General features: G+C 32.6%; 2 protein-coding genes across 2 annotated transcripts; both read left to right on the plus strand.

Annotated features, from left to right (window-relative positions):
* Positions 1-268: 268 nt before the first annotated feature.
* LOC147810636 (uncharacterized) lies at positions 269-4,979 on the plus strand. The gene is made up of 3 exons (XM_087160620.1): positions 269-502; positions 2,859-3,080; positions 4,608-4,979. The coding sequence occupies exons 1-3, from the start codon at positions 346-348 to the stop codon at positions 4,844-4,846; spliced, it is 618 nt and encodes a 205-aa protein (XP_087016746.1). The 5' UTR covers positions 269-345; the 3' UTR covers positions 4,847-4,979.
* Positions 4,980-8,632: 3,653 nt separating this feature from the next.
* On the plus strand, positions 8,633-23,698 carry LOC107440221 (uncharacterized). The gene is made up of 6 exons (XM_087160621.1): positions 8,633-8,778; positions 13,689-14,033; positions 16,348-16,590; positions 19,354-19,575; positions 21,027-21,257; positions 23,452-23,698. Exons 1-6 carry the CDS (start codon positions 8,721-8,723, stop codon positions 23,568-23,570), a joined length of 1,218 nt encoding a protein of 405 aa, XP_087016747.1. The 5' UTR covers positions 8,633-8,720; the 3' UTR covers positions 23,571-23,698.
* Positions 23,699-24,492: the final 794 nt, after the last annotated feature.

A 24,492-nucleotide genomic window follows, 5' to 3' on the forward strand; every position in this document is an offset into this window, starting at 1 on the left:
CATTTCTTTCTTCGTGAACGTTACGTTGTAGTCCAACAGCAGCTGATTCGGACGCCAGTCGTCGTTCAAGCCGAGGGTTCGATGACTTATGCTCTCTAACTTAAGAATTGGCCAATCAGGGGTTAGCAGTCGCATCAAGCTGGTCTTTTGTAACGCCGACTTGTCCTAAGAAACCATGCTTTTAAGATATATGAACTCTACAACTATATGGACAATTACCAAAATACTTTACACTATGCGAAGCCTTTTTCTGTTTCAGATTTCAATCCTTCCGAAGAATGCTCACCACAACAATTCAAATGTAACAATAGCACTTGCATTTCATGGCTTTGGGTCTGCGATAGTATGGAGGATTGCTCTGAAGGGGAAGACGAAGATGGCTGCAAACCCAATTCTTGTGAGGATGGGGAGTTCCAATGCAAGTCTGGACAATGCATCCCAAAAGAGCAAGTTTGCGACGGTAGTTATGAATGCTTCGATAAGTCTGATGAAAGGATTTGCTGTAAGTTTTTTATTTTTAATCATTTTTTATGAGAACACTATACCGCGGGAGAAACTTTTCATGACGAATTCTGTTTCACCTCTAATTGGTATTTTGAAGTTCCGAAACAAGTGAGTTCATCTTGAGTAATCTTTGCAATAGTTTATTTGTATTTAGATAGTCTAAAAAAATCTGCATTTTTGATAGATAGGTAGTATACTTTATTTACGTCGCACTAGAGCTGTGCAATGGGGTATTGACGACGGTCAGGGAAACATCCATAAGGATGATCAGTAGACATGCCATCGCAATCATGCGCGTGAAGTCGTGAACTTTACGATAGAACAGTTTGAGACGTGATGGCTCATGTGATAAAGCGTTCGTCTTCCAATGAGGCGAACCGGGTTCGAATACCAGCCCATACGAATTCCGCTTCCGGCTTGCATCGACCGCAGTGCCGACGTGAAATATCCTCGGTGATAGACGGATCATGGGTTAGAGTCCCTTTGCCGTCAGGCTAACCGTGATGGGTTCTCGTGGTCTTCCTCTCCACGTCACGAAAATGCGGGTTAGTTCCATTAAATAAAAGTCCACAACGAAAGCAACTTTTTTCCAATACTTGATCCAGGAGTTCCCTTGTCTTCTGGGTTAGAATCAAAATTACAAGGCTACGAAGTTGAACGTTAGTAGTCGTAAGCCCATAATATTGGGTTGACTGTGCAGAGACGGTTATAAAAAAGATGGAACAGTATAACGAAGACCGATACCGTGCACCCTCCGTCCCTGCGCAAGTCTGATCAAAGTGGTCACCCACCCGCTTATTGACCGCAGCCAGCGATGCTTAACTTCAGTGTTCTACTGGCTGTGCTTACTAACAGTTCACTGCGGGACTTCAGAATTGGAAACTCTACGGTTTAGTACAAGTTTTTTTTTTCAACTTTAAAATATCAACGCAGATGAGAGAGAATTTGCCATGAAGTTTTCTCGTCATTAGTAAAAATACTTTGCATTTAAATAAGTTATGATTACTATTGAAAGGTGTTATCAAATCACGTTATCATATATGCTACCATCAGTCTTTCTCTGTGAATGATCTAACAATTAGATTTCATATTGCTATAACTATCGTTAGAAATTATTTATTATCATACTTAAAATATGCTAATTAATCAGTGCAAAAGTTTTATGACGTAAAGGCAAAATATGAAATGCTAACGCAATTCTTCTAAAAAATAAATGCACTATTTCGATGAATTTGGATTTTTGATCAGCCCAAATGTCAACGCTTGCTGCTAACTTAAAATGTGACACTTAACTAATTTAGTTCAGAGTTGATTCTATAGTTAGATACGGTAGTTCTACCTATAGTTTTAGATCTTTGGCCCATATTCAAAAACCGCACTTAAGCATGCATTTATGAGTAGTCTTCTCAAGGTCAAATCATGACATCAATTTAAATTTTAAGGCGTAGTAACAATTTGTGACAACAACAATTAAGTTAATCCAACAATTTGTCTTTATAACGGACGAATATTTAAATTATTCTTTAACTGTTTAAATTATTAAGCACTTAAATAATGAGCAATTATTAACCATTAAACTATTTAATAATAATTATATATTTAAATAATAAACATTTAAAAAAAGTTATTAACCTGCTTAAAAACAATCAGCTTATGCACCAGGGGATTCCAATTTACATGTTGCTGGGGGCCGCAATTAAAAACACCAGTCAAATTGCGGGCCACAACTTTATCAAAATTTTACAAGACTCTTGTATGTATGAAGAAACATTAAATATTACTGACAAACTTTTTCAATGACAAGTTTTTTCAATATTAAAAAGGAAAATAAAAAGAATTACAAATAATGCTGGTTGAATATTCATTATTTTGAACCTTCCCTTAATCAGAAACATAGTGGCAAGATTTTTTTTCTTCTTTTAAATTTGATTATGTGATAAATTAAATTTTTTTCACGAAAATTGTCGGCACAAAAAAGATAACTAATATATTATAGTTAGCGGGCCACAAAAAAAGCTTCGCGTGCCGCCAGTTGGCAACCACTGCTCTACATCAATCATCAAATCACAGCCAAATTTTAGGTTAAAAGGTTTTTGTTGAGTGAAAAAGAAACTTATTTTGCTATCTGGGTTTTAAGTTTATGTTGTTTCTTATCCCAGATAGTATAGCTCAACTACGCAAGATCTCCACAAAACAAAAAAAATCTTCCAAAAGTCCAAAAATAAATTCTTTAAAATGTTGAAAACAGTAATGTTTAAGCACTTAAGAATGCAGTTGGCGGAATCATTTTAAGTTCATTATGTAGTGAACTCTAAGTAGAATGATTTTTGACTCTGTGTTTTTTTTTTCATCAGCACAATCAGAATGCGGAGGGTTTTATTGCGGCAACAAAGAATGTATTCCTCAAAAATATAAGTGTGACGGAAAGGAGGCTTGCACAAACGGAAACGATGAAGAAAACTGCGAGTGCGACGAGGAAACTCAGTTTAGATGCGATGAAAATCGATGCATTCCTAAACGATATCTTTGCAATCGTCAGAGGGACTGTTCAGATGGAAGGGATGAAGAAAATTGTGGTAAATAAAGTATTACATGTTTTTAATAAAACCGTGAACCACGAAAATAATAAAGAAGAATGGGTGTAAAGGACTTGTTTCTTTAGACAAGCAAATATAACGGAAGCAACAACAACGGACGCAACGCAAATATAACGGACAAGCAAATATAACAAAAGGACTTGTTTCTTTCTGTGGGCGTCAGCAGAAAGTTGACGAACCCTGACCCCAACAAAATACTGTTTTGCAAGCTCAGCGTGAGCAGTCGTTCCTACTCAGACATTATCTCACATTGCGCATGCCTTAATGACGTAAACAAAAATCTAATTTGATTTTGTAGCTCATTCCTATAACTTTATATGTGTCAATCAGTGCTTATGAAAAGCAAAAAATGACCTTTTAATCAGTAACCACAGATTGTTTAAAGCACGGGATCTTTGTATGATTTATATCTTATATTATAAAAATTAGGTCATTTTCTTAAATTTCAGAGGTTAATTTTTCCTCGAAATCAAAATGTTGGCCGATTTCAATTATCTGTTGGCTGTTGTCCGCCATTGTTTCGGTAGTTAACGTTACGTTGTAAATCAACTGCAGTTAATTCGAACGGCTATTGTCGTTCTAGCTGAGCGTTCGATGACGTATGCTGTCTAACGCGCAAATTGAATAATCAAGAGGTTAACACTCACACCAAGGTAACGTTTTCTAACGTCGATCTGTCCTAAGAAACCAGGCCTTAAGATTCGGTGCATACTGCTACGGAAAACCAATTTTTTTCGTTGTGATTTAACCAAAGAAATAATCGTTTCATTTCTTACGTTAAATATCAATTACCATTCTCCGACTTGCTCATGCAGGTCAGCTAACGTGCCTCAAGATCAGTTAACAATATTAATCGATTTAGCCGTGTTGCTATTTGGATTAGAATTAATTATAAATTTATCTGCTCTACGTAATCTAATAAAATTAAGATTTATTTAGACGGATTATAAATAAACCTTGAGGTTCTGGTTACCGGCCTGCATGTGCACTATCGTTTTTTCCTAGCTGAAGAAATAGTATAAAGCATAGTCAATAATGAAAGACTAATTCATATTTTAAATGAAAATGTATTGAAACAAAAAACTCTTGGATGCATGTAAAAATACATACGCAAACAAATTCTACTTAATTCAATAATTAGAATATATTAGATATTCAAAATATCGGTGCTACACCTAATAAAATTTTTTTAACTATTTTGACGAATTATTTTAGGAAACCATTTAGTATCTGAGCAAAATTTGGCTGGATTAAAAATAAATTATTACGCACGTGGTTTTAAGTTTATGTTGCTTCTTTTCCCAGATAATATAGCTCAGCTATACACCATCTCCATAAAACGAAACAAAAAATCTTTAAAAAGTCGAAAAATAAATTCTTTAAAATGTTGAAAACTGTAACGTTTAAGCATTTAAGAATGCAGTTGGCGAAACATTTTAAGTTTATTATGTAGTGAACTCTAAGTAGAATGATTTTTGACTCTGTGTTGTTGTTTTTTTTCATCAGCACAATCTGAATGCGGAGGGTTTTATTGCGGCAACAAACAATGTGTTCCTCAAAAATATAGATGTGACGGAAAAGAGGATTGCAAGAAAGGAAATGATGAAGAAAACTGCGAAACTTATGAGTGCGACGAGGAAACCCAATTTAGATGCGATGAAAATAAATGCATTCCTAAACTATATGTTTGCAATCATCAGAGTGACTGTTCGGATGGGAGTGATGAAGATAACTGTGGGAAATAAGGTATTACATGTGTTTAATAAAACCTCGAATTACAAAAATAATAAAGAAGAATGGATGGAAGGGACTGGTTTCTTAAGACAAGGGCCTTCTGTGGGCATCAGCTGAAAGTTGAAGTACCCTGACCCCAACAAAATACTGTTTTTCAAGCTCAGCGTGAGCAGTCTTTCCAACTCAGACATTATCTCACATTGCGCATGCTTTAATGACGTAAACAAATATCTATTTTGATTTTGTGGCTCGTTCCTATAACTTTATATGTGTCAACCAGTGCTTAAGAGGGGGGAAAATGACCTTTTAATCTGTAACCACATATTGTTTTAAGCACGGGATCATTGTATGATTTACATCTTACATTGTACAAATTAGGTCATCTTTTAAATTTCAGAGATTAATTTTTCCTCGCGAAGATAGAGTCGATGTGCATGATAAAGTCAACAACGAAAATAATAGAATAACGTTTACGAGATTTTCAAACGAAGAAAACCTTTAAAATATGGGACGCACATGGTTAGGCGTCAGTTGGCATCCTGAAATTTTTTAAGGAAGAGCCAGCATCGGGGTTTGTAACATATGCTCTGTGACAGGCTGACTCTATGTAGCCATGATGTAAATTTACGTCATACCAGAATTGCTGCTACTATGCGCTGATTGACATCGTTTGGATGCAACATGGCGCACCTCAACATATTCTATTTCATAATCGTCGGTGAACAGTCGGCCCAATTTTGGGTTTAGGACCCAAGTAGCACATATCTCAAAAACTATATCGTAAAAACTTATCTTCGAACATTGTACAATATCGTTGCGATATATTGTACTATATAAAAATAGACCCCTTTCATAACGTATATTGTTCGATTTTGTAAAAACGTTGAGGAATGTCGACCGATATCGTCAACACGATATTCAAAAAACGAATGCTGTGAAATGCCGACTATTGACAAAATTACATTAATTGTGAAATAAAAATTAGTTTTCGGAAATATTCATGCCTGTTTATTCCCCGAAAAAACTGCTGAGCTTGTTTAAAATTAAATTAATTGTTATTACCAAAATTTACAGAATCTTAAAGTTAGCAGCTTAGTTATTTTTTTATGGCTTTTAAACTACCAATGTTCAACTCCGTAGGCATGTATTTTTAAACCCAATCCAGAAGACAACGGAACTCCTGCATCAAATATTGGAGTAAATTTTTCTTTTTTTGAGTCTTTGAATAAAATGGCAGTCAAAACTTCAAAATTCAAATTTTCAAAATTTCCATTGAATATGTTCTTAGTTGCATTTAATGCATTTCATATCGAAGACTGTCTTCTGATTTTTAATCGTTGGCTTAAAAATTGATGATTTTTTTTTGTATAATTAGATTTTTGTTTCCTTTAGATCATGTGAAAAAGGATTCTGATGATATCGACAGTATTATTGATGAACTGGACGATTCAAGTGTGGTTTTTAAAGACTTTTTCCTGAGCATTTTCATGCGAAATTCAACCAAATCTTAATATTTCAAATTCAAGATTCTCAAAATGTTTTATTCTTTTTAATTTAAATATTTATTGCTATTGATGTTTAATGAAATGAACTTCTTATGTATTTGAATTTAAATAAATAATTAAATGAACAAATAGGAAATGATAGATATGTTTGAATTTATATACACTTATAGTTAGTACATTATTTTCAAAACAAAAATTTATGTTTCATAAAGCCCTTACTAAAGTCTCCTGGAATTCACTAAAAAAATTCATATTCGCATAGTAATTGGCTTTGTTTTAAAATTTTAATTCATCAATGTTTCATTAAAAATCATTTTTTGATAAAGATTATTGTTATTTGTCCTGTTATTTATGGTTATTTTTCTCGATTAACCTTTGAATTACACCAAAAAGAACAATCTTCTTTTTTATATTATTCTTGAGAACGTATATATGGCAGCTTTAGTTATGTAATATTATCTAATCTATTTCTTAAGGAATCCATTAAAGCAATATATTTCTTAGGAATATTTTGTAGTAAGCTCACTCGAATCACTCTCTTCTTCAGAAATCACGAAGAGTATTATTTTTCCTTGTGTGGTCTCGATATCAGTTTTATTATGTTAGAAAGTTAATCCACTTGGTTTCGTACGTATCCAATTTAAGCCGCCAACGCAGGATTTTATGATGCAATTCTTCGCGTGTATTTCTGAGATTAATTCGCTATTCCAAAGAGTCAATTAAATTTTTATGGGATTCAAATCAAGTGATTTTTCAGAGTAAATGAAATGCAATAGGGCAAGTGTCCATCAGTCACACATTTTTCAAGTTCAATTTGTACTATTGTTTAATTATTTGTTTTAAGAAATCGAAATATAAATATTTTATCTGCAGCAGTAATTAGAATTATATGCATATAATGTTCTACAACTAGACTTTTGATAATTATATTATATCTTACAAATAAGCAAACAACTCTCATTCGTTAATTTATTACTATGACGGTTAACTTCATTTTTCAAATTAAATTTGCAGAAAGGAAACTTTAATTAGTTAAATATGAAATTATGCACAAGTGCTCTAATTAGAAAATAAAAAATTATTAACAGTGCATGTAGTTTTCACGTGACGCAGACATCATATTTTTACACAGGAAGCGAAGAACTGCAGTTTCCATCATAAATTATTCTGCAATGTTCGGTCATTTTCAGATTTAGGGACGCCTATTGATACAGAATGTTAAAATAAACATGATAGAGGTACTTTAGTGAATCATCCAAATCATTCACAGACTCATCTCTGATTTCAGGAATATAGTCCATTTCTTTAGTGATTATTAATTAGCTAATAAGTAGCCAATTACCTAATATTAACTTTTTGTAAACCAATTTGAACATTCATGTGACACTTTGAGTCACTAGTTTACAAGAATAATCTTTATTAATTTCTTTTGAAGGAATGCTTCCATAAAATTGCCATCCTTCGATATTGAGAAACGATAAACCATAGAAAAAGAGAACCCCAGACACTGCCTGACTAAACAATTTTTTCTTTGTATGAATGAATGGTTTTTAGAGTTTGATGTTGGAGTCCAACAAAGATTTTTCATATATTCTTTCAATCTATCTATGCATCTATCTGTGGTACAGTATATTTTGCATTACAGAACTATTAGAATATAATGATAGTCAAAAATTTTATACTTTATCTAAAATGTTACTTTAAACTTTACAAGGGACAGTTTAAAAATAATTATAAAAAACTTTTCAAGCGAAACCCACTTAATTGGTACATGAAAAATTTTCCTCCCATTTTATAACTTTCATTTAAAAAAATAAGTACAGTTTGATATTAATTAATTTTTTTTGTTAAATTTTTATCATGTGATTTAGTCTTTATTAACACTAGAAAGACAGAAAATTAGTATATACCTATATTGCCCAAAAGCAATCAAAATTGTGAAGGAACAACTAATGTGTGAAAAAAAAATTTCAAATTACTTTTTAATATTTTTTTACATTATTTACAGTGATATAACAATTTATTAGTAAATATGAAAAATAAAAAAAATTACTTCGCTTCAAAAAAAATTGCATTACTATTTGTACTTTTTTTGCAAATGAAAAGCAGATAAAATGACTTCCTTCGGCAATCTAGTGTAATAAACTCCCAATCACTCGACTTGCTGTAGAAAAAAATAGAAATTTGGTGAGATTAGACGTATAAGTAGTTAAACTTTTCTTTGTTTGTTAAGAGTCTTTTATCAAAACATTTTAATTGTTTTCCGGTTCCTGATATAATCCTTTGTGGACTTCCTCATTTAATGCTTGTTAAGGCAAATCATTATTTGCTATTTTTGAAATATTAACTCAATTGTAAGTTGTCCGATCAACTATATACAATGATTCCACACATAATAATTGCTTTGTTAGTCTTCGTTGTAGTTTCTTCAGCAGAAGGTAAGCTACTTTCACGTTTGATTTATATTTAAATATTAAAACATATGTTTTAAAAATGTTTTTGAAGTGGACTTGGGCGAAAATGAAATAATTTTTTGCTGTTTAAAAATGAATAGCGTATGCCCCATACAGGGACCGATCAAAACAATTCAGGACCAATGCTTACCAAATTGTTCGGGCCGCTTATGAAATATTTTGAAATTAAGTTTCTAAAGAGTAGTCCTAATAATAAAAAATAATCTATTCAACTGCATGATTCAAGAGAAACATTCTAAGAAATTTTGAAAGCAGACGATTGAGGATCATTTTTCTAAGAAAAAGTTCTCCTATCTATATATTGAAGCAAAATATAAAACAGCGAAACAATGTTATGTCAAAATAAAAATAGTTTGGTGACCACAAACAATTGAAAATCAGTGATTTTTGCTAAAAGTAGAATTATTTTTTATAGTAAGCTGCAATTATTTTTTTATTTAGTACTTAAACCAACACAAAGCTAGCCGACTTTTCATTAGATTTAACGATACGTTCTGCATGCATGCTGAAATATTAAGGTTATTACTTATAATTTTTATTAAAAAATGCACACAGAAAATATTCAAAAGAGCCAAATTTATAGTAGTCATAGAAAATATGAAACACATTTAAATAAGAGTTTATTTAAATATGACACTTTTAAATAATTAAAGTGCATATTCAGTGCATTCACTTAAGCCGTTGACGTAAAAATTGCCCCAATTCAAATTCAGCTGCACTTTCGAATTTGATTAGTATAATGTTGACACGAGTTTGGTTTATCACAATATAAAAACAATTTTTTAAAAAAGTACATTTTTTTAAGAAAAAAAACTGTTTCTTTCAGTTTTTAAAAAAAAATAGTCATATTGTGCCCCCCCCCCCCAGAAAGTGTGGGCCCTTGGTATTGGGCCTAGGCGATAATCAGGCCCTGGTCCCATCAATTTGAAAGACATGGAGGAGTTTTCGGTAGTGATAGACCTGAGATTCAATAAACCTTTTTACTGCCATTTGCTTCGAGTTAATGTTATGATTAAATATTTTTGGGATTGTGATTGACTTATTAAATAAAAATAATATAGTTTATTACCCAAAAGCTAATTTGATTTTTAAAACTGTTTTCTTTGGGTGGTGGAACTTAAAACTTTTCCTACTAAAAAGAGGTGGCAGTAAATTTGGACGTAGAAATAACGGCGCATAAGGTACAGGAGAAAGTAGCTCTCTATAATGTTGACCTCTTGATCTCACTCTAACCTTTATTGTTACTCGCATTAATGTAAAAGAAAACCCTTCTTTGTATTCCCAGAATTTATCTGTAGATGGTCGAACAAATCTTGGTTTCCTATTTTTATTTAAAATTTGAAGTTAGTATACTTACCAAAGCCTTATAAAGGGCTAAATAATAGGAGAAAAGGCGATTTTTACTTAAATACTGTACCTCAGGCAAAGTAAATTCATAAATGCGATAAAAGTTTTTTTTTGAAATTCAAAAAATTAACTTCCTTAATTTTTAGTCATGTTTAATTATTACATGAAAATTATTCATTTTAATTTTAGAACTTTTATGATTATTTTTCTTCACATTTTGATCGCGAAGCTCAACTCAATACTAAGGTATTTCCATGCCATGAAACTGCCCGAAAGATTGCTTGAATAGTATCTTTTTATTTTTCTTATAATTTTTCTTTGTCATTAGAAATTCTGACCAATGACATTATTGAATTAAGATTTTATACAGTGTAAAGGCACACAAACATAAAAAATGTCTTAAAATATATTTCCTCTTTTTTTTTTCCCTTGTCTTTTATGCAATAAAATTAACCAATTTGATCACGTTGCAATTTATTGGACGCGTTGTCTCGCACGGCTATTATGAAAGTGCATCCAACTTCTTTCTTTTTTCTTTGTGTATTAAAAATAGATTTATTTCCCCTTTTTAGACTTTTAGAAAAATGTGTTTTAATGTTTTGCGTTCTTTACTTTTCTTTATTTTTTCTTTTCTTTTTTCTTTTCTTTCTTTTTTCCTTTCTTTTTAGTCTTTTTGAATAACCTCTGTTTTAATATTTTAAGTTTCTTTTCATCCTTTTTTCCTCTTTTCTTTCTTTCTTTTCTTTCTTTTTAGCTTTTTTATAATAATTTTTTTCACATGCTTACTTTCTTTTCTTTCTTTTCATTCTTTTTATTTTAGTGTCTGTTTAAGTAACCGATTACCGATAAAGCAAAAACTGTCAAAATTCTATTTGGCGACAAAAATGGCGCTCGCAATTCCGCCTGCAAGTGAAAGAAAGAATGAAGCAAGCCTATTCAACTAGCACAGAACACCAATTCAAATTTGAACTATTTTCGCAGTCTGGTCAAAATTGGTTGTGATGAAAATTTGATGATGAATTCTGCTTTTAACGGTCAGAAAATGTTAAAATTCATCGAGAACGCACCTCCAGTACATGCTTTAGCAAGTCGGATTCCCAGGTTGCAAAATAAGGTTTATTTCCACTAAGCAAAATCCTTTTTATGTAAACCTAATAAGGTTTGTAATGCGGTTAACATGTAAAGTTTCTAACCTTGAAACGAGATCTGTGACAACCTGCTCTTTTCTACACACATTATCCTGATCCAAAACATTGGAAAACAACCTTTTATATAAAAACCTTAAATCGAGGTTGTCTAAGGGTTTCCCAGCGTGAAAAAAATCCTTTAATAAAGCTAGTCTCAAGGTAAAAATAATTATAAATCTAGGTCATCATAAGGTTTCTTTTCGCGAAATCTTGTATGCTCAGCTAAAAAATTTTATTGCACAATGCCATTTGATCCTATCACTAGTGTGACGTCAACTAAAACTTCCTTCTGGACCTTAGTGACCTTTTTACCTAAGTGAAAATCCTTATTAAAAAAGCTTTAAAAAAAATTTTTAATCCTTTTAGGATAAAAGGTTTGAAACTGCAGTATTTTTACTTTACTTAAAAAAGATTTTTAGTTCAAAAATTTTCGTGACAATAAGATTAAATTCCGACAGGTAACATGCTTTCTGGGTACTGACATAACTTATCTAGTAAACGATTATGCCGACAGGCTCTCACTAAAGTTTCTGCAAATGAGCTAGAGTGCTGCTCTTAATGTTTTTGCAGTCACATTCATTATGTCAGTTTGGGCGATGGACAAAAAATGGAAACGAAAATCAAATATTTTTAGATTTGGTGCGACAGACCCTTGACGCAGATGGAATACTGGTGACCCTCATTTATATATATAAAAAAATTTCAGAATCTCATATGACAAGTAAAAATATATTTTTATATTTTTTACTTAAAAAACAGTCAATCCATTACTAAAAAAAAATCCATCAGATTATCGGAGTTATATTCGTCCTAAAATATAAAATACAGAAATGAGTAGTATTCATTTTTTTCATTCATATTCAAACATTTATCAATAATTGACTTTTTAAAACTAAAGAAATTTCTATGTTGAATAACTATTTCTTTTAGAGTCAAGTCATAGCAAATAAGTGCACATTTGAAAAATCATTGGAAGTGAGCTGTGTTTGGAAGATTCTCAGAAAAATACACCGGATAGAATACTCGGAAAAATACACCGGCGTTTCATTCTGTATTTTATAACTATATATTATCAAATTGCTAAATATAATATTTTTCACTTATATTGACGTCCCGCAGTGGACTGATCGTTAAGACACGGTTCCCAGCAGATCACCGAAGTCAAGCATCACTGGTTACGGTGAGTGTGCGGGTGGGTGACCAATTGGATCAGTCTACGTAGGGACCGAGGGTGTGCGACATTGGTCCTTGCTAAACTGTTCTACGTTAAATTTCTCGACTTCGCGTGCAGGTCGTCGGGCTACCGAAGCAGAGTGGACCATCCATCAAAGTTGGCCATCCATCAATTTTCAATGTGGACCATCCATCAAAGTTGGCCATCCATCAATTTTCAATGTGGACCATCCATCAAAGTTGGCCATCCATCAATTTTCAATGTGGACCATCCATCAAAGTTGGCCATCCATCAATTTTCAATGTGGACCATCCATCAAAGTTGGCCATCCATCAATTTTCAATGTGGACCATCCATCAAAGTTGGCCATCCATCAATTTTCAATGTGGACCATCCATCAAAGTTGGCCATCCATCAATTTTCAATGTGGACCATCCATCAAAGTTGGCCATCCATCAATTTTCAATGTGGACCATCCATCAAAGTTGGCCATCCATCAATTTTCAATGTGGACCATCCATCAAAGTTGGCATGTTCAGATCGAAGTGGGAATATTTGATAAGGTAGGCGAGTTCATCCGAAAGTTACTTACGTGGAGGTAGTATAGATAACAACAATGTTAAACTTCATCTATGAGAATTAGGTAGCCCATCATAGAATCGAGTTAACATTTCTTACAAACTAATGAATTGGAATTGTATATTTGTAGTGGTAGATACACTACAATACTGCAGAAATCATTGGATACAAAAAAGAACGTTTATACAAAATATACTACATTAAATTTCCTATAAACAATAAAAACGGGAAAATTGATCAATAATTAAGGAAGAGTTGAAAACGGGAAAAATAACGTCAAAATGTCATTTTTTTAAAGTAATTTTTTTATATGTAAAAAAACTAGATATTAGTAAAAATGTCTCTTGCACGAAATGAACTTAGTACAATTTCATGAAAGGGGGAAAAAGAAAGCGAACTATAAGGAAAGAGGAGCAAGCTAACGGATTTATTTCCATCGAAAATAAATGAAAAATAATTAAAAATAAGAATTTTATTTAAAAAAAATCAAAAGTTTTGATTCTTGTACCTATTATTAGCCTACCTTTCAGTAACTGAAATCGATATTTATTTCGAAGAATTTATTTATTTTTATTTTTTTGATACAGATTGTTCGTTTTTCCAATTTCAATGCGACGATGGAAATTGTATCAGGTATGAGCATGTTTGCGACGGAGAGGAAGATTGCGAAGATAACAGTGACGAACGCGATTGTCATTCCAGAGTTTGTGCCGCAGATCACCACTTTCGATGTCGAAGCGGGCAATGCATCATCTATTCATTCTACGTATGTGATGGAATATATGACTGTGCAGATGACAGTGACGAAAGCGATTGCCTTGCATGTGACTTAGAAACAGACTTCCGATGTAGAAGCGGGCAATGCATCCCGAAATCACAAGCATGCGGTGGAAATTATGACTGTAGAGATAAGAGTGACGAATCAAATTGCGGTAAATAAAACTTTATCTGCATTTTAAAATATTTGAAAGTTCCGAATCTGTCTATTACTTCGCTCCCGAAAATCCCAGACCCAGATAGCAAAATAAGGTTTATTTTCACTCACCAAAACCCTTTTAATGTAAACCTAAAAAGGATTGTTATGTGGTTTACTGGTAAGCCTTCTAAACTTAAAACGAGATCTGAGACCATCTGCTTTATTCTAGGAACATTACCCTAATCCAAAACCTTGTATAAACATTAATCGATATAAAAACCTTAAATCGAGGTTGACCTAATGTTTTCTAGCGTGAAAACATCCTTTAATAAAACTAGTCTTAAGGTGAAAATAATATTAAATCTAGGTCATTATAAAGTTTCGTTTTGCAAAGTCTTGTATGCTCATCTAAAATCCACCCCGCCATGAAATTTTAATGGACAATGCAATTTCATCCTATCGCTAGTGTGATGTCAGCTAATATGTTATGATGGACCTAAGTTTTAAAAAAAAGCTTTAAAAAATATTATTTTTAATCCTGAAAAGTTTGAAACCGCAATATTTTTGTTTTCTTGAAAAAAGGTTTTTAATACAATCATTTTCGTGACATTTAGATGAAAATTCCAACACAAGGATGCCGTAAGGTTACTTGTCCTCTGGGTACTGACATTATTTATCTAGTAAAGGATTATGTCGACAGGTTTTCGCTAAAGTTTCTGCCAACGAAACGAAAGTCATATAGTTATTAGTGGCTTTTAGATTTGCGAGAGCAGACTCTTGACACAGATCAAATACCGGAAACCTTCATTTATACGTATATATTTTTTTTCTGACGCTCTGATGACAAGCAAAAATACATTTTGATATTTTTCAATTATAAAGAACAGTCAATAAATCCATTAGATTTTCGGAATTATATTTGTACTAAAATATAAAATACAAAAACAAAGAAGCATTAATTTCTTTTTCCATTCATATTCAAACATTTATCAATAAGTGATTTTTTTGTAATACCAAAGAAATTTCTATGTTGAATAGCCATTTCCTTCAGAGTCAAGTCATAGAAAATAAGTGCAAATTTGAAAAATTATTGGAAGTGAGCTGTGTTTAGAAGATTCTCAGAAAAATACACAGGTTAGAATACTCGGAAAAATACAACGATGTTTCCTTCTGTATTTAATAACTATAAATTATTAAATGCTAAATATAATATTTTACAATTATTTTGACCTAAATTAATACGAGATAATGAAAAATATTTTTTTATAAAAATTCTGCGTCAAAGGGTTAAGGAAAGGAATCTGAGAAACATTAAAAATCCTCACTGAGCACTGCGGGCCAGTAGATCATGATCTTTGGCGAGAAGTCAAAATTAAATTTTCAACTAAAATAAGTGCAGGCAGTTATAATATAGCCAAAATTAAGTACTCATAATCATTCCAAACATTATAATTTACTTTTTGGACCATCGAAAATACAATGTAGTGAAAAATATGTTTAAAAAAAAATTTTTTAATGTAATTTTTAAATTTATATTTCAGAAATATATATAGGAATTTCACCTTACTGTTACATTTTCATCAGAGTAATTAGTCTGAAATTATAGTACAATTTTTCAATTTGTTGTATTAGTTAATACTCTTACTACATTTTACAACGTTTGAATGACTTTCAAAACTTAAATCCAAAAACTTTCACGAGATAATCAGCTAAACTATTTTTTGTTGTGTTCTTTGATGTTTCTTCTTTCGAAAAAACCTGCCCCATTTTGCTCATATTGCAAAGGTGAACTAAATATACAGAGAAACAAAAATTATGTTTTTTCACGTTTTCGCGTTATTTCGAAATATTACTTCGGAAATATAATTTGCTTTTCATTTTTAATATAAAATTACGAAAATTATTATATTTTCATTGCTATATTTATTATTTAAACGTACTATTTCTTTTTATTTAGCTCACCATATTTCAGCCGCCATCTTTTTTGTTGGTATTTTTAGTGTATTTCAAAATTTCAACTATGAATTCAATTTACCTACGCGCGAAAACCCTAAATAAAGTACCCCAAATTTTGAAACAAATTTTATCGAAATACTAATTTTGGCCACGAAACCTTGGATGCTGGGCCACTGTGCGTTGTAATCCAACTGCAGTTGATTCGGACGTCAGTCGTCGTTCAAGCTGAGCACTCGATGACTTATGCTGTCTAACTTACAAATTGACAACTTACTAACTTACAACTAACTAACTTACAATTGACTAACTTAAAACTTACAAGCTGACAATTACCAAAAATACTTTACACTATGCGAAGCCTTTTTCTGTTTCAGATTTCATTCCATCCGAAGAATGCTCACCCCCACGATTCAAATGTAACAATGGTACTTGCATTTCGCAGCTTTGGGTCTGCGATAGTATGGAGGATTGTTCTGAAGGGGAAGACGAAGATGGCTGCAGACTCAATTCTTGTGAGGATGGAGAGTTCCAATGCAAGTATGGACAATGCATCCCAAAAGAGCACGTTTGTGACGGTAGTTATGACTGCTTCGAAATGTCTGATGAAAGAATTTGCTGTAAGTTATATTTTTAATCGTTTTTTATGAGGAACTATACCACGGGAGAAACTTTTCATGACGAATTCTGTTTCACCTCTAATTGGTATTTTGAAGTTCAGAAACAAGTGAGTTCAGCGTTATCTTGAGTAATCTTTGCAATAGTTTATTTGTATTTAGATAGTCTAAAAAAAATCTGCATTTTTGATAGATAGGTAGTATACTTTATTTACGTCGCACTAGAGCTGTGCAATGGGGTATTGACGACGGTCAGGGAAACATCCATAAGGATGATCAGAAGACATGCCATCGCAATCATGCACGTGAAGTCGTGAACTTTACGATAGAACAGTTTGAGCCGTGATGGCTCATGTGATAGAGCGTTCGTCTTCCAATGAGGCGAACTGGGTTCGAATCCCAGTCGATACGAATTCCGCATCCGGCTTGCGTCGACCGCAGTGCCGACATAAAATATCCTCAGTGATACACGGATCATGGGTTAAAGTTCCTTTGCCGTCAAGCTAACCATGGGGGTTCTCGTGGTCTTCTTCTCTATGTCACGTAAATGCGGGTTAGTTCCATAAAAAAAAAGTCCTCCACGAAGGCAAATTTCTCCCAATACTTGATCCAGGAGTTCCCTTGTCTTCTGGATTAGATTCAAAATTACAAGGCTGCGAAGTTGAACGTTAGTAGTCGTAAACCCATAAAATTGGGTCAGCTGTGCAGCGACGGTTAATAAAAGGTGGAACAGTTTAACGAAGACCGATACCGTGCACCCTCGGTCCCTGAGCAGGTCTGATCAAAGTGGTCACCCACCCGCTTACTGACCGCATCCTGCGATGCTTAACTTCAGTGTTCTACTGGCTGTGCTTACTAATAGTTCACTGCGGGACTTGAGTATTTGAAACTCTACGGTTTAGTACAAGTTTTTTTTTCAACTTTAAAATACATGAAGTTTTCTCGTCATTAGTAAAAATACTTTGCATTCAAATAAGTTATGATTACTATTGAAAGGTGTTATCAAATCACGTTATCATATACGCTACCATCAGTCTTTCTCTGTGAATGATCTAACGATTAGATATCATATCTTCGCATAACTATCGTTAGAAATTATTTATTATCATACTTAAAATATGCTAATTAATCAGTGCAAAAGTTTTATGACGGAAAGTCAAAATATGAAATACTAACGCAATTCTTCTAAAAATAAAAGCACTATTTCGATGAATTTGGATTTTTGATCTGCCAAAATGTCAACGCTTGCTGCCATCTGAAAATGTGACACTTAACTAATTTAGTTCAGAGTTCCTTCTATAGTTATATACGGTAGTTTAGTTAAGTGTATTAATTTTAAGCTGTGGTAACAATTTGGGACAACAACAATTAAGTCAATCCAACAATTTGTCTTGATAACGGACGAATATTTATATTACTATTTAACTGTTTAAATTATTAAGCACTTAAATAATGAGCAATTATTAATCATTAAATTATTTAATAATAATTATGTATTTAAATAATGAACATTTAAAAAAAATTATTAACCTGCTTAAAAACAATCAGCCTATGCACCAGGGGTTTGCAACTTACATGTTGCTGGGAGCCGCAATTAAAAACACCAGTCAAATGGCGGGCCGCAACTTTACCAAAATTTTACAAGACTCTTGAATGTATAAAGGAACATTAAATACTAGTGACGAATTTTTATGAAAGTTTTTTCAATATTAGAAAGCAAAATAAAAAGAATTTCAAATAATGCTGATTGAGTATTCATTTTTAATCTTATCTTAATCAGAAACTTAGTCGCAAGATTTTTTTTTCTTCTTTTAAATTTAATTATGTAATAAGTTAACTTTTTTCCGACTTATTAGGAATCATAGAAACAACAACAACAAAAAATTCTCGAGCATATTAATTTTTTTTTCATCTTTTCCGTTCTTGCGATATTCAAGGCTTTAAATAAAACATGATATTCATTCCCTTTTTTATGAGTTTTAAAATTTACAAATGTAAATAATTTCATCCAAAATGAGTAGTATCAAAAAGTTAAATCAGAGAATTTCGTAGAGAAAATTTCTTATACGCACGTGCTAAATTATATTCACAAAATACGAAAAAAACGAAATTAAAAAGAGCAACAAACATGATTATTTTTGAATTTGAATAAATATTTTCTTGGATGCAAGACATGAGAAATACATTTTTTTGCACCGTTGGTATGTTAGATTTCACAGAAACTAAGAAATTAGGGTTTTTTAAACGAAAGAAAAGCATTTTAAACACATATAGATTTTTTTACGAAAATTGTCGGCAGAAAAAAGATAACTAATATATTTTAGTTAGCGGGCCATTAAAAAGGCTTCGCGAGCCGCCAGTTGGCAAACACTGCTCTACATCAATCATCAAATCACAGCCAAATTTTAGGTTAAGAGGTTTTTGTTGAGTGAAAAAAAACTTATTTTGCTATCTGGGTTTTAAGTTTATGTTGTTTCTAATCCCAGATAGTATAGCTCAGCTATACACCATTTCCATAAAACAAAAACAAAAAATCTGCAAAAAGTCCGAAACTAAATTCTTTAAAATGCTGAAAACAGTAATGTTTAAACATTTAAGAATGCAGTTGGCGGAAACATTTTAAGTTTATTATATAGTGAAGTGAGTTTATTATATAGTTTATTATATAGTTAAGTTTATTATATAGTGAAGTAGAATGATTTTTGACTCTGTGTTTTTTTTTTTTTTTTTTTTTTTTTTTTTTTTTTTTTTTTTTTTTTTAATCAGCGCAATCCGAATGCGGAGGGTTTTATTGCGGCAACAAAGAATGTATTCCTCAAATGTATAGGTGTGACGGAAGGAAGGATTGCAGAAACGGAAATGATGAAGAAAACTGTGAGGGCGACGAGGAAACTCAGTTCAGATGCGATGAAAATAGATTCATTCCTGAACGATATGTTTGCAATCGTCGGAGGGACTGTTCAGATGGAAGTGATGAAGATAACTGTGGTAAATAAAGTATTACATATTTTTAATAAAACCGCGAATCACAAAAATAATAAAGAAGAATGGATGGAAGGGACTGGTTTCTTAAGACAAGGACCTTCTGTGGGCGTCAGCAGAAAGTTGACGTACCCTGACCCCCAACAAAATACTGTTTTGCAAGCTCAGCGTGAGCAGTCGTTCCTACTCAGACATTATCTCACATTGCGCATGCTTTAATGACGTAAACAAATATCTATTTTGATCTTGTAACTCATTCCTATAACTTTATATGTGTCAACCAGTGCTTAAGAACGAAAAAAATGACGTTTCAATCTGTAACCACAGATTGTTTAAAGCACGGGATCTTTGTATGATTTATATCTTACATTATACAAATTAGGTCATTTTTTTTAAATTTCAGAGGTTAATTTTTCCTCGAAATCAAAATCTTGGCCGATTTCAATTATCTGTTGGCCGTTGTCCGCCATTGTTTCGGTAGTTAACGTTACGTTGTAAATCAACTGCAGTTGATTCGAACGGCTATTGTCGTTCAAGCTGAGCGTTCGATGACGTATGCTGTCTAACGCGCAAATTGAATAATCAAGAGGTTAACGCTCGCATCAAGGTAACGTTTTCTAACGTCGACCTGTCCTAAGAAACCAGGCCTTAAGATTCGTTGCATACTGCTACGGAAAACCAATTTTTTTCGATGTGATTTAACCAAAGCAAAATAATCGTTTCATTTCTTACGTTAAATATCAATTACCATTCTCCGACGTGCTCATGCAGGTCAGCCACGTGCCTCATGATTAGTTAACAGTATTAATCGATTTAACCATGTTGCAATTTGGATTAGAATTAATTATAAATTAATCTGCTCTACGTAATCTAATAAAATAAAGATATATTTAGAGGGATTATAAATAAACCTTGAGGTTCTGGTTACCGGCCTGCACGTGCACTATCGTTTTTTCCTACCTGAAAAAATAGCATGAAGCATAGTCAATAATGAAAGACTAATTCATATTTTAAATGAAAATGTATTAAAACAAAAAAATCTTGGCTACATGTGAAAATACATACACATACAAATTCTACTTAAGTCAATATTTAGAATGCATTAGATATTCAAAATTTCGGTGCTAAGCCTAATAAAAATTTTTTTTTAACTATTTTGAGAAATTATTTTAGGAAACTATTTAGTATCTGTGCAAATTTTGGATGGGTTAAAGAAAATTATCACGCCCGCGGTTTCAAGTTTATATTGTTTCTTTTCCCAGATAGTTTCCCAGCTATACACCATCTCCATAAAGCAAAAAAAAATCTTTAAAAGTCCAAAAACAAATACTTTAAAATGCTGAAAACAGTAACGTTTAAGCATCTAAGAATGCAGTTGGTGGAATTATTTAAAGTTTATTAAATAATGAACTCTAAGTAGAATGATTTTTGACTCTGAGTGTAATTTTTTTCATCAGCACAATCCGAATGCGGAGGGTTTTTTTGCGGCAACAAGCAATGTATTCCTCAAAAATACAGATGTGACGGAAAGGAGGATTGCAAGAAAGGAAATGATGAAGAAAACTGCGAAACCTATGAGTGCGACGAGGAAACTCAATTTAGATGCGATGAACATAAATGCATTCCTGAACGATATGTTTGCAATCATCAGAGGGACTGTTCAGATGGAAGTGATGAAGATAACTGTGGTAAATAAAGTATTACATGTTTTTAATAAAACCGCGAATCACAAAAATAAATTTTTAAGAAATGGATGGAAGGGATTGCTTTCTTAAGACAAGGGCCTTCTGTGGGCGTCAGCTGAAAGTTGACGTTCCCTGACACCAGCAAAATACTGTTTCGCAAGCACAGCGTGAGCAGTCGTTCCAACTCAGACATTATCTCACATTGCGCATGCTTTAATGACGTAAACAAATATCTATTTTGATTTTGTGGCTCGTTCCTATAACTTTATATGTGTCAACCAGTGCTGAAGAGGGGGAAAAAATTCCTTTTAATCTGTAACCACAGATTGTTTAAAGCATGGGATCTTTGTATGATTCATCTCACATTATACAAATTAGATCATTTTTAAATTTCAGAGATTAATTTTACCTCGATTGAAAATCTTGGCCGATTTCAACAATCGGTTTTGCTGTTGTCTGCCATTGTTTCGGTAGTGAGCGTTACGTTGTCTTACGCACAAATTGACCATTCAAGAGGTTAGCGCTCGCTTCAAGCTAATGTTTTGTAACGCTGACCTGTCCTAAGAAACAAGGCATTAAGATTCGTTGCAAACTTCTAGGGAAAACCGATGTCTTTTTTCGCGCTAATTTTTAAAATAGTTACAGTGGTCATTTACATGCTGGCCGTGGTCAAAGGTCGCTCGCTGCTGACAGGAAAAAAAACTATAAAAATTCTTTCAGATGCACGTCAATCCATTCAATTTGAAATACATTTGTGAGAAAGGGATGGTCATAAAAAAAATTTGTCCGTTTCATAGACCGCTAGCTGTTGCTCAACCAATCGAGATGAGGATATTTCAGATGTAGTGTATTCAGAGGTATAAGATTGAGATTCTAAAAACGACAACGGTTACGGTTTTATAGGTAAAGTGACTCGACATTTTCAAATTTGTGTCACCCATTTTTTTCGTTGAAAAAGTTCATCGCATACGAAAACCTTAAACGCAGTGTTAAATGGTACGCGTATCACAAAAACAGGTACGCTCTGCACGACACACAAAAAGCAGCTCTCCCCACGTCCAAAAACACATGAACAAGGAAACACATGAATGATAAAAGCACTGAACACACAAAACAACACCTGAACATAACAAAAATATTGAGGAAGCGCAAAGATAGAGTCAATGCCCATGATAAAGTCAAAAAAAATTATAGAATAACCATTACCAGATATTCAAACGAAGAAAACCTTTAAAATGTCGGACGCACATGGTTAGGCGTCAGTTGGCATCCTGAAATTTTTTGAGGAAGCACCAGCATCGGGATTTGTAACATATGCTCTGTAACAGGCTGACGCTATGTAGCCGTGATGTAAATTTACGTCATACCAGAATTACTGCTACTATGCGCTGAATGACATCGTTTGGATGCAAGATGACGCACCTCAACTTATTTTATTTTATAATCGTCGGTGAGCAGTCGGCCTAATTATGGTTTTACGACCCAAGTAGCACATATCTCAAAACCAAATTGTAAAAAATTTATCTTCGAAAATTGAACAATATCGTTGTGAAATATTATACTATATAAAAATGGACCCCTTTAATAACGTATATTCAATATCGCAAAACAATATTGTTCGAGATAGTAAAAACCGCTGGGGAATGTCGATCAACATCTCTCACCATTTACAAACGTTATACAATGTCGATCGACATCGTCAACACGATATTCAAAAAACGAATGCTGTGAAATGCCGACAATTGCCAAAATTGCGTTATTTGCGAAAACAAAAATTAGTTTTTGAAAATATTCATGCCTGTTTGTAACCCGGAAAAAGCTGATAACAGAACCATTCTAACTTGTTTAAAATTAAATTATTTGTTAATACCAAAACTTATAAAATCTTAAAGTTTGCAGCTTAGTTATTTTTTACTGCTTTTAAACTACCAATGTTCAACTTCGTAGTTATGTAATTTTAAGCCCAATCCAGAAGACAAAGGAACTCCTGGATCAAATATTGGAAGAATTTTTTTTTTTGAGTCTTTGAATAAAAAAGCAGGCAAAACTTTAAAACTCAAATTTTCAAAATTCCCATTAAATATGTACTTAGTTGCATTTAATGCATTTCATGTCGAAGATTGTCTTCTGATTTTTTATCGTTGGTTTAAAAATTGATGAATTTTTTTTTGTATAATTAGATATTTGTTTCATTTAGATGATGTGAAAAAGGAGTCTGATGATAGCGACAGTATTATTGATGAATTGGAAGATTCAAGTGTGGTTTTTAAAGAGTTTTTTCTGAACATTTTCAAGCGAATTTCAACCAAATCTTAATACTTCAAATTCAAAATTCTCAAAATGTTTTATTCTTTTTAATTTCAATATTTATTGCTGTTGATGCTTAATCAAATGAATTTTTTATGTATTTGAATTTAAATAAATAAAAGGTTGTCTAATTGAGCGAATATTTCAATATTTAGCTCAAATCGACCACTCTTCAATGCTTCCACTAAAAAGTTTAGCATACTTCTACTTAAGACGTTGAATGCCACGTTAATTTTACATGCTTGCTTTTTAAATTTTGTACACTCTTCTGATTGGAGCCACGGCTATGTACCATATCTACCACTGAGATGAATGAGTTGGGGCTCCTAACGGGGCCGAAATTTAGATTAATAAATCGCATAGGCATAGGTAATTTTACATGGCTTTCTCTTCTGGCCACACGGTAAATAACTACAAACTAAATTTGCAAATATAGACAGAGTTTTCTAGTTTATAAAAGGTTTAGCATGGTATATTAAGTAAAATTAAGTATATATATATATATATATATATATATATACTTAATTTTTCAATTGTTCCCTGCTTAACTTAACACGTTAAACGCCACGCTAATTTTACGTGGCTTGCCCGTATGGCCAAACTGTAATTAACTGCAAACTAAAGTTGAAAATATTAGACATATTTTTTTAGTTTTAAAAGGTTTAGCATGACAAACGTGAAAAAAGTGGTGAATTATATATACCTACAAATTGTTAGAAAATAGTGATGGATAAAAATCTACTAAATTGAATTTATTAAGCCAAGAATCACAATAATTAAGCAAATTTTGAACAAATATTCTGCAATTCCATAATAGAGTGTAAATTTTACAGCTCTGTATCATGTTATACGCTGTCAGCCAGCTGTTTCGCGCGTCCTATGTGAAAGGTCAGTGTCAGCAAGCGGTGGCAGACGCCGCCTAAATGTAATT

This window comes from Parasteatoda tepidariorum, chromosome 4 (assembly GCF_982258835.1).
Source record: "Parasteatoda tepidariorum strain Cologne lab strain chromosome 4, Ptep-v5.0, whole genome shotgun sequence".
Taxonomy (NCBI): Eukaryota; Metazoa; Arthropoda; class Arachnida; order Araneae; family Theridiidae; genus Parasteatoda; species Parasteatoda tepidariorum.

Bases quoted from the DNA above. Each gene is read 5' to 3' on its own strand.
- LOC147810636 (XM_087160620.1), top strand. From the start codon at position 346: ATGGAGGATTGCTCTGAAGGGGAAGACGAAGATGGCTGCAAACCCAAT. The intron at 503-2,858 runs GTAAGTTTTTTA...TTTTTTCATCAG, and splicing joins GTCTGATGAAAGGATTTGCT to CACAATCAGAATGCGGAGGG. The intron at 3,081-4,607 runs GTAAATAAAGTA...TTTTTTCATCAG, and splicing joins AAGGGATGAAGAAAATTGTG to CACAATCTGAATGCGGAGGG.
- LOC107440221 (XM_087160621.1), top strand. From the start codon at position 8,721: ATGATTCCACACATAATAATTGCTTTGTTAGTCTTCGTTGTAGTTTCT. The intron at 19,576-21,026 runs GTAAATAAAGTA...TTTTTTCATCAG, and splicing joins AAGTGATGAAGATAACTGTG to CACAATCCGAATGCGGAGGG. The intron at 21,258-23,451 runs GTAAATAAAGTA...TGTTTCATTTAG, and splicing joins AAGTGATGAAGATAACTGTG to ATGATGTGAAAAAGGAGTCT.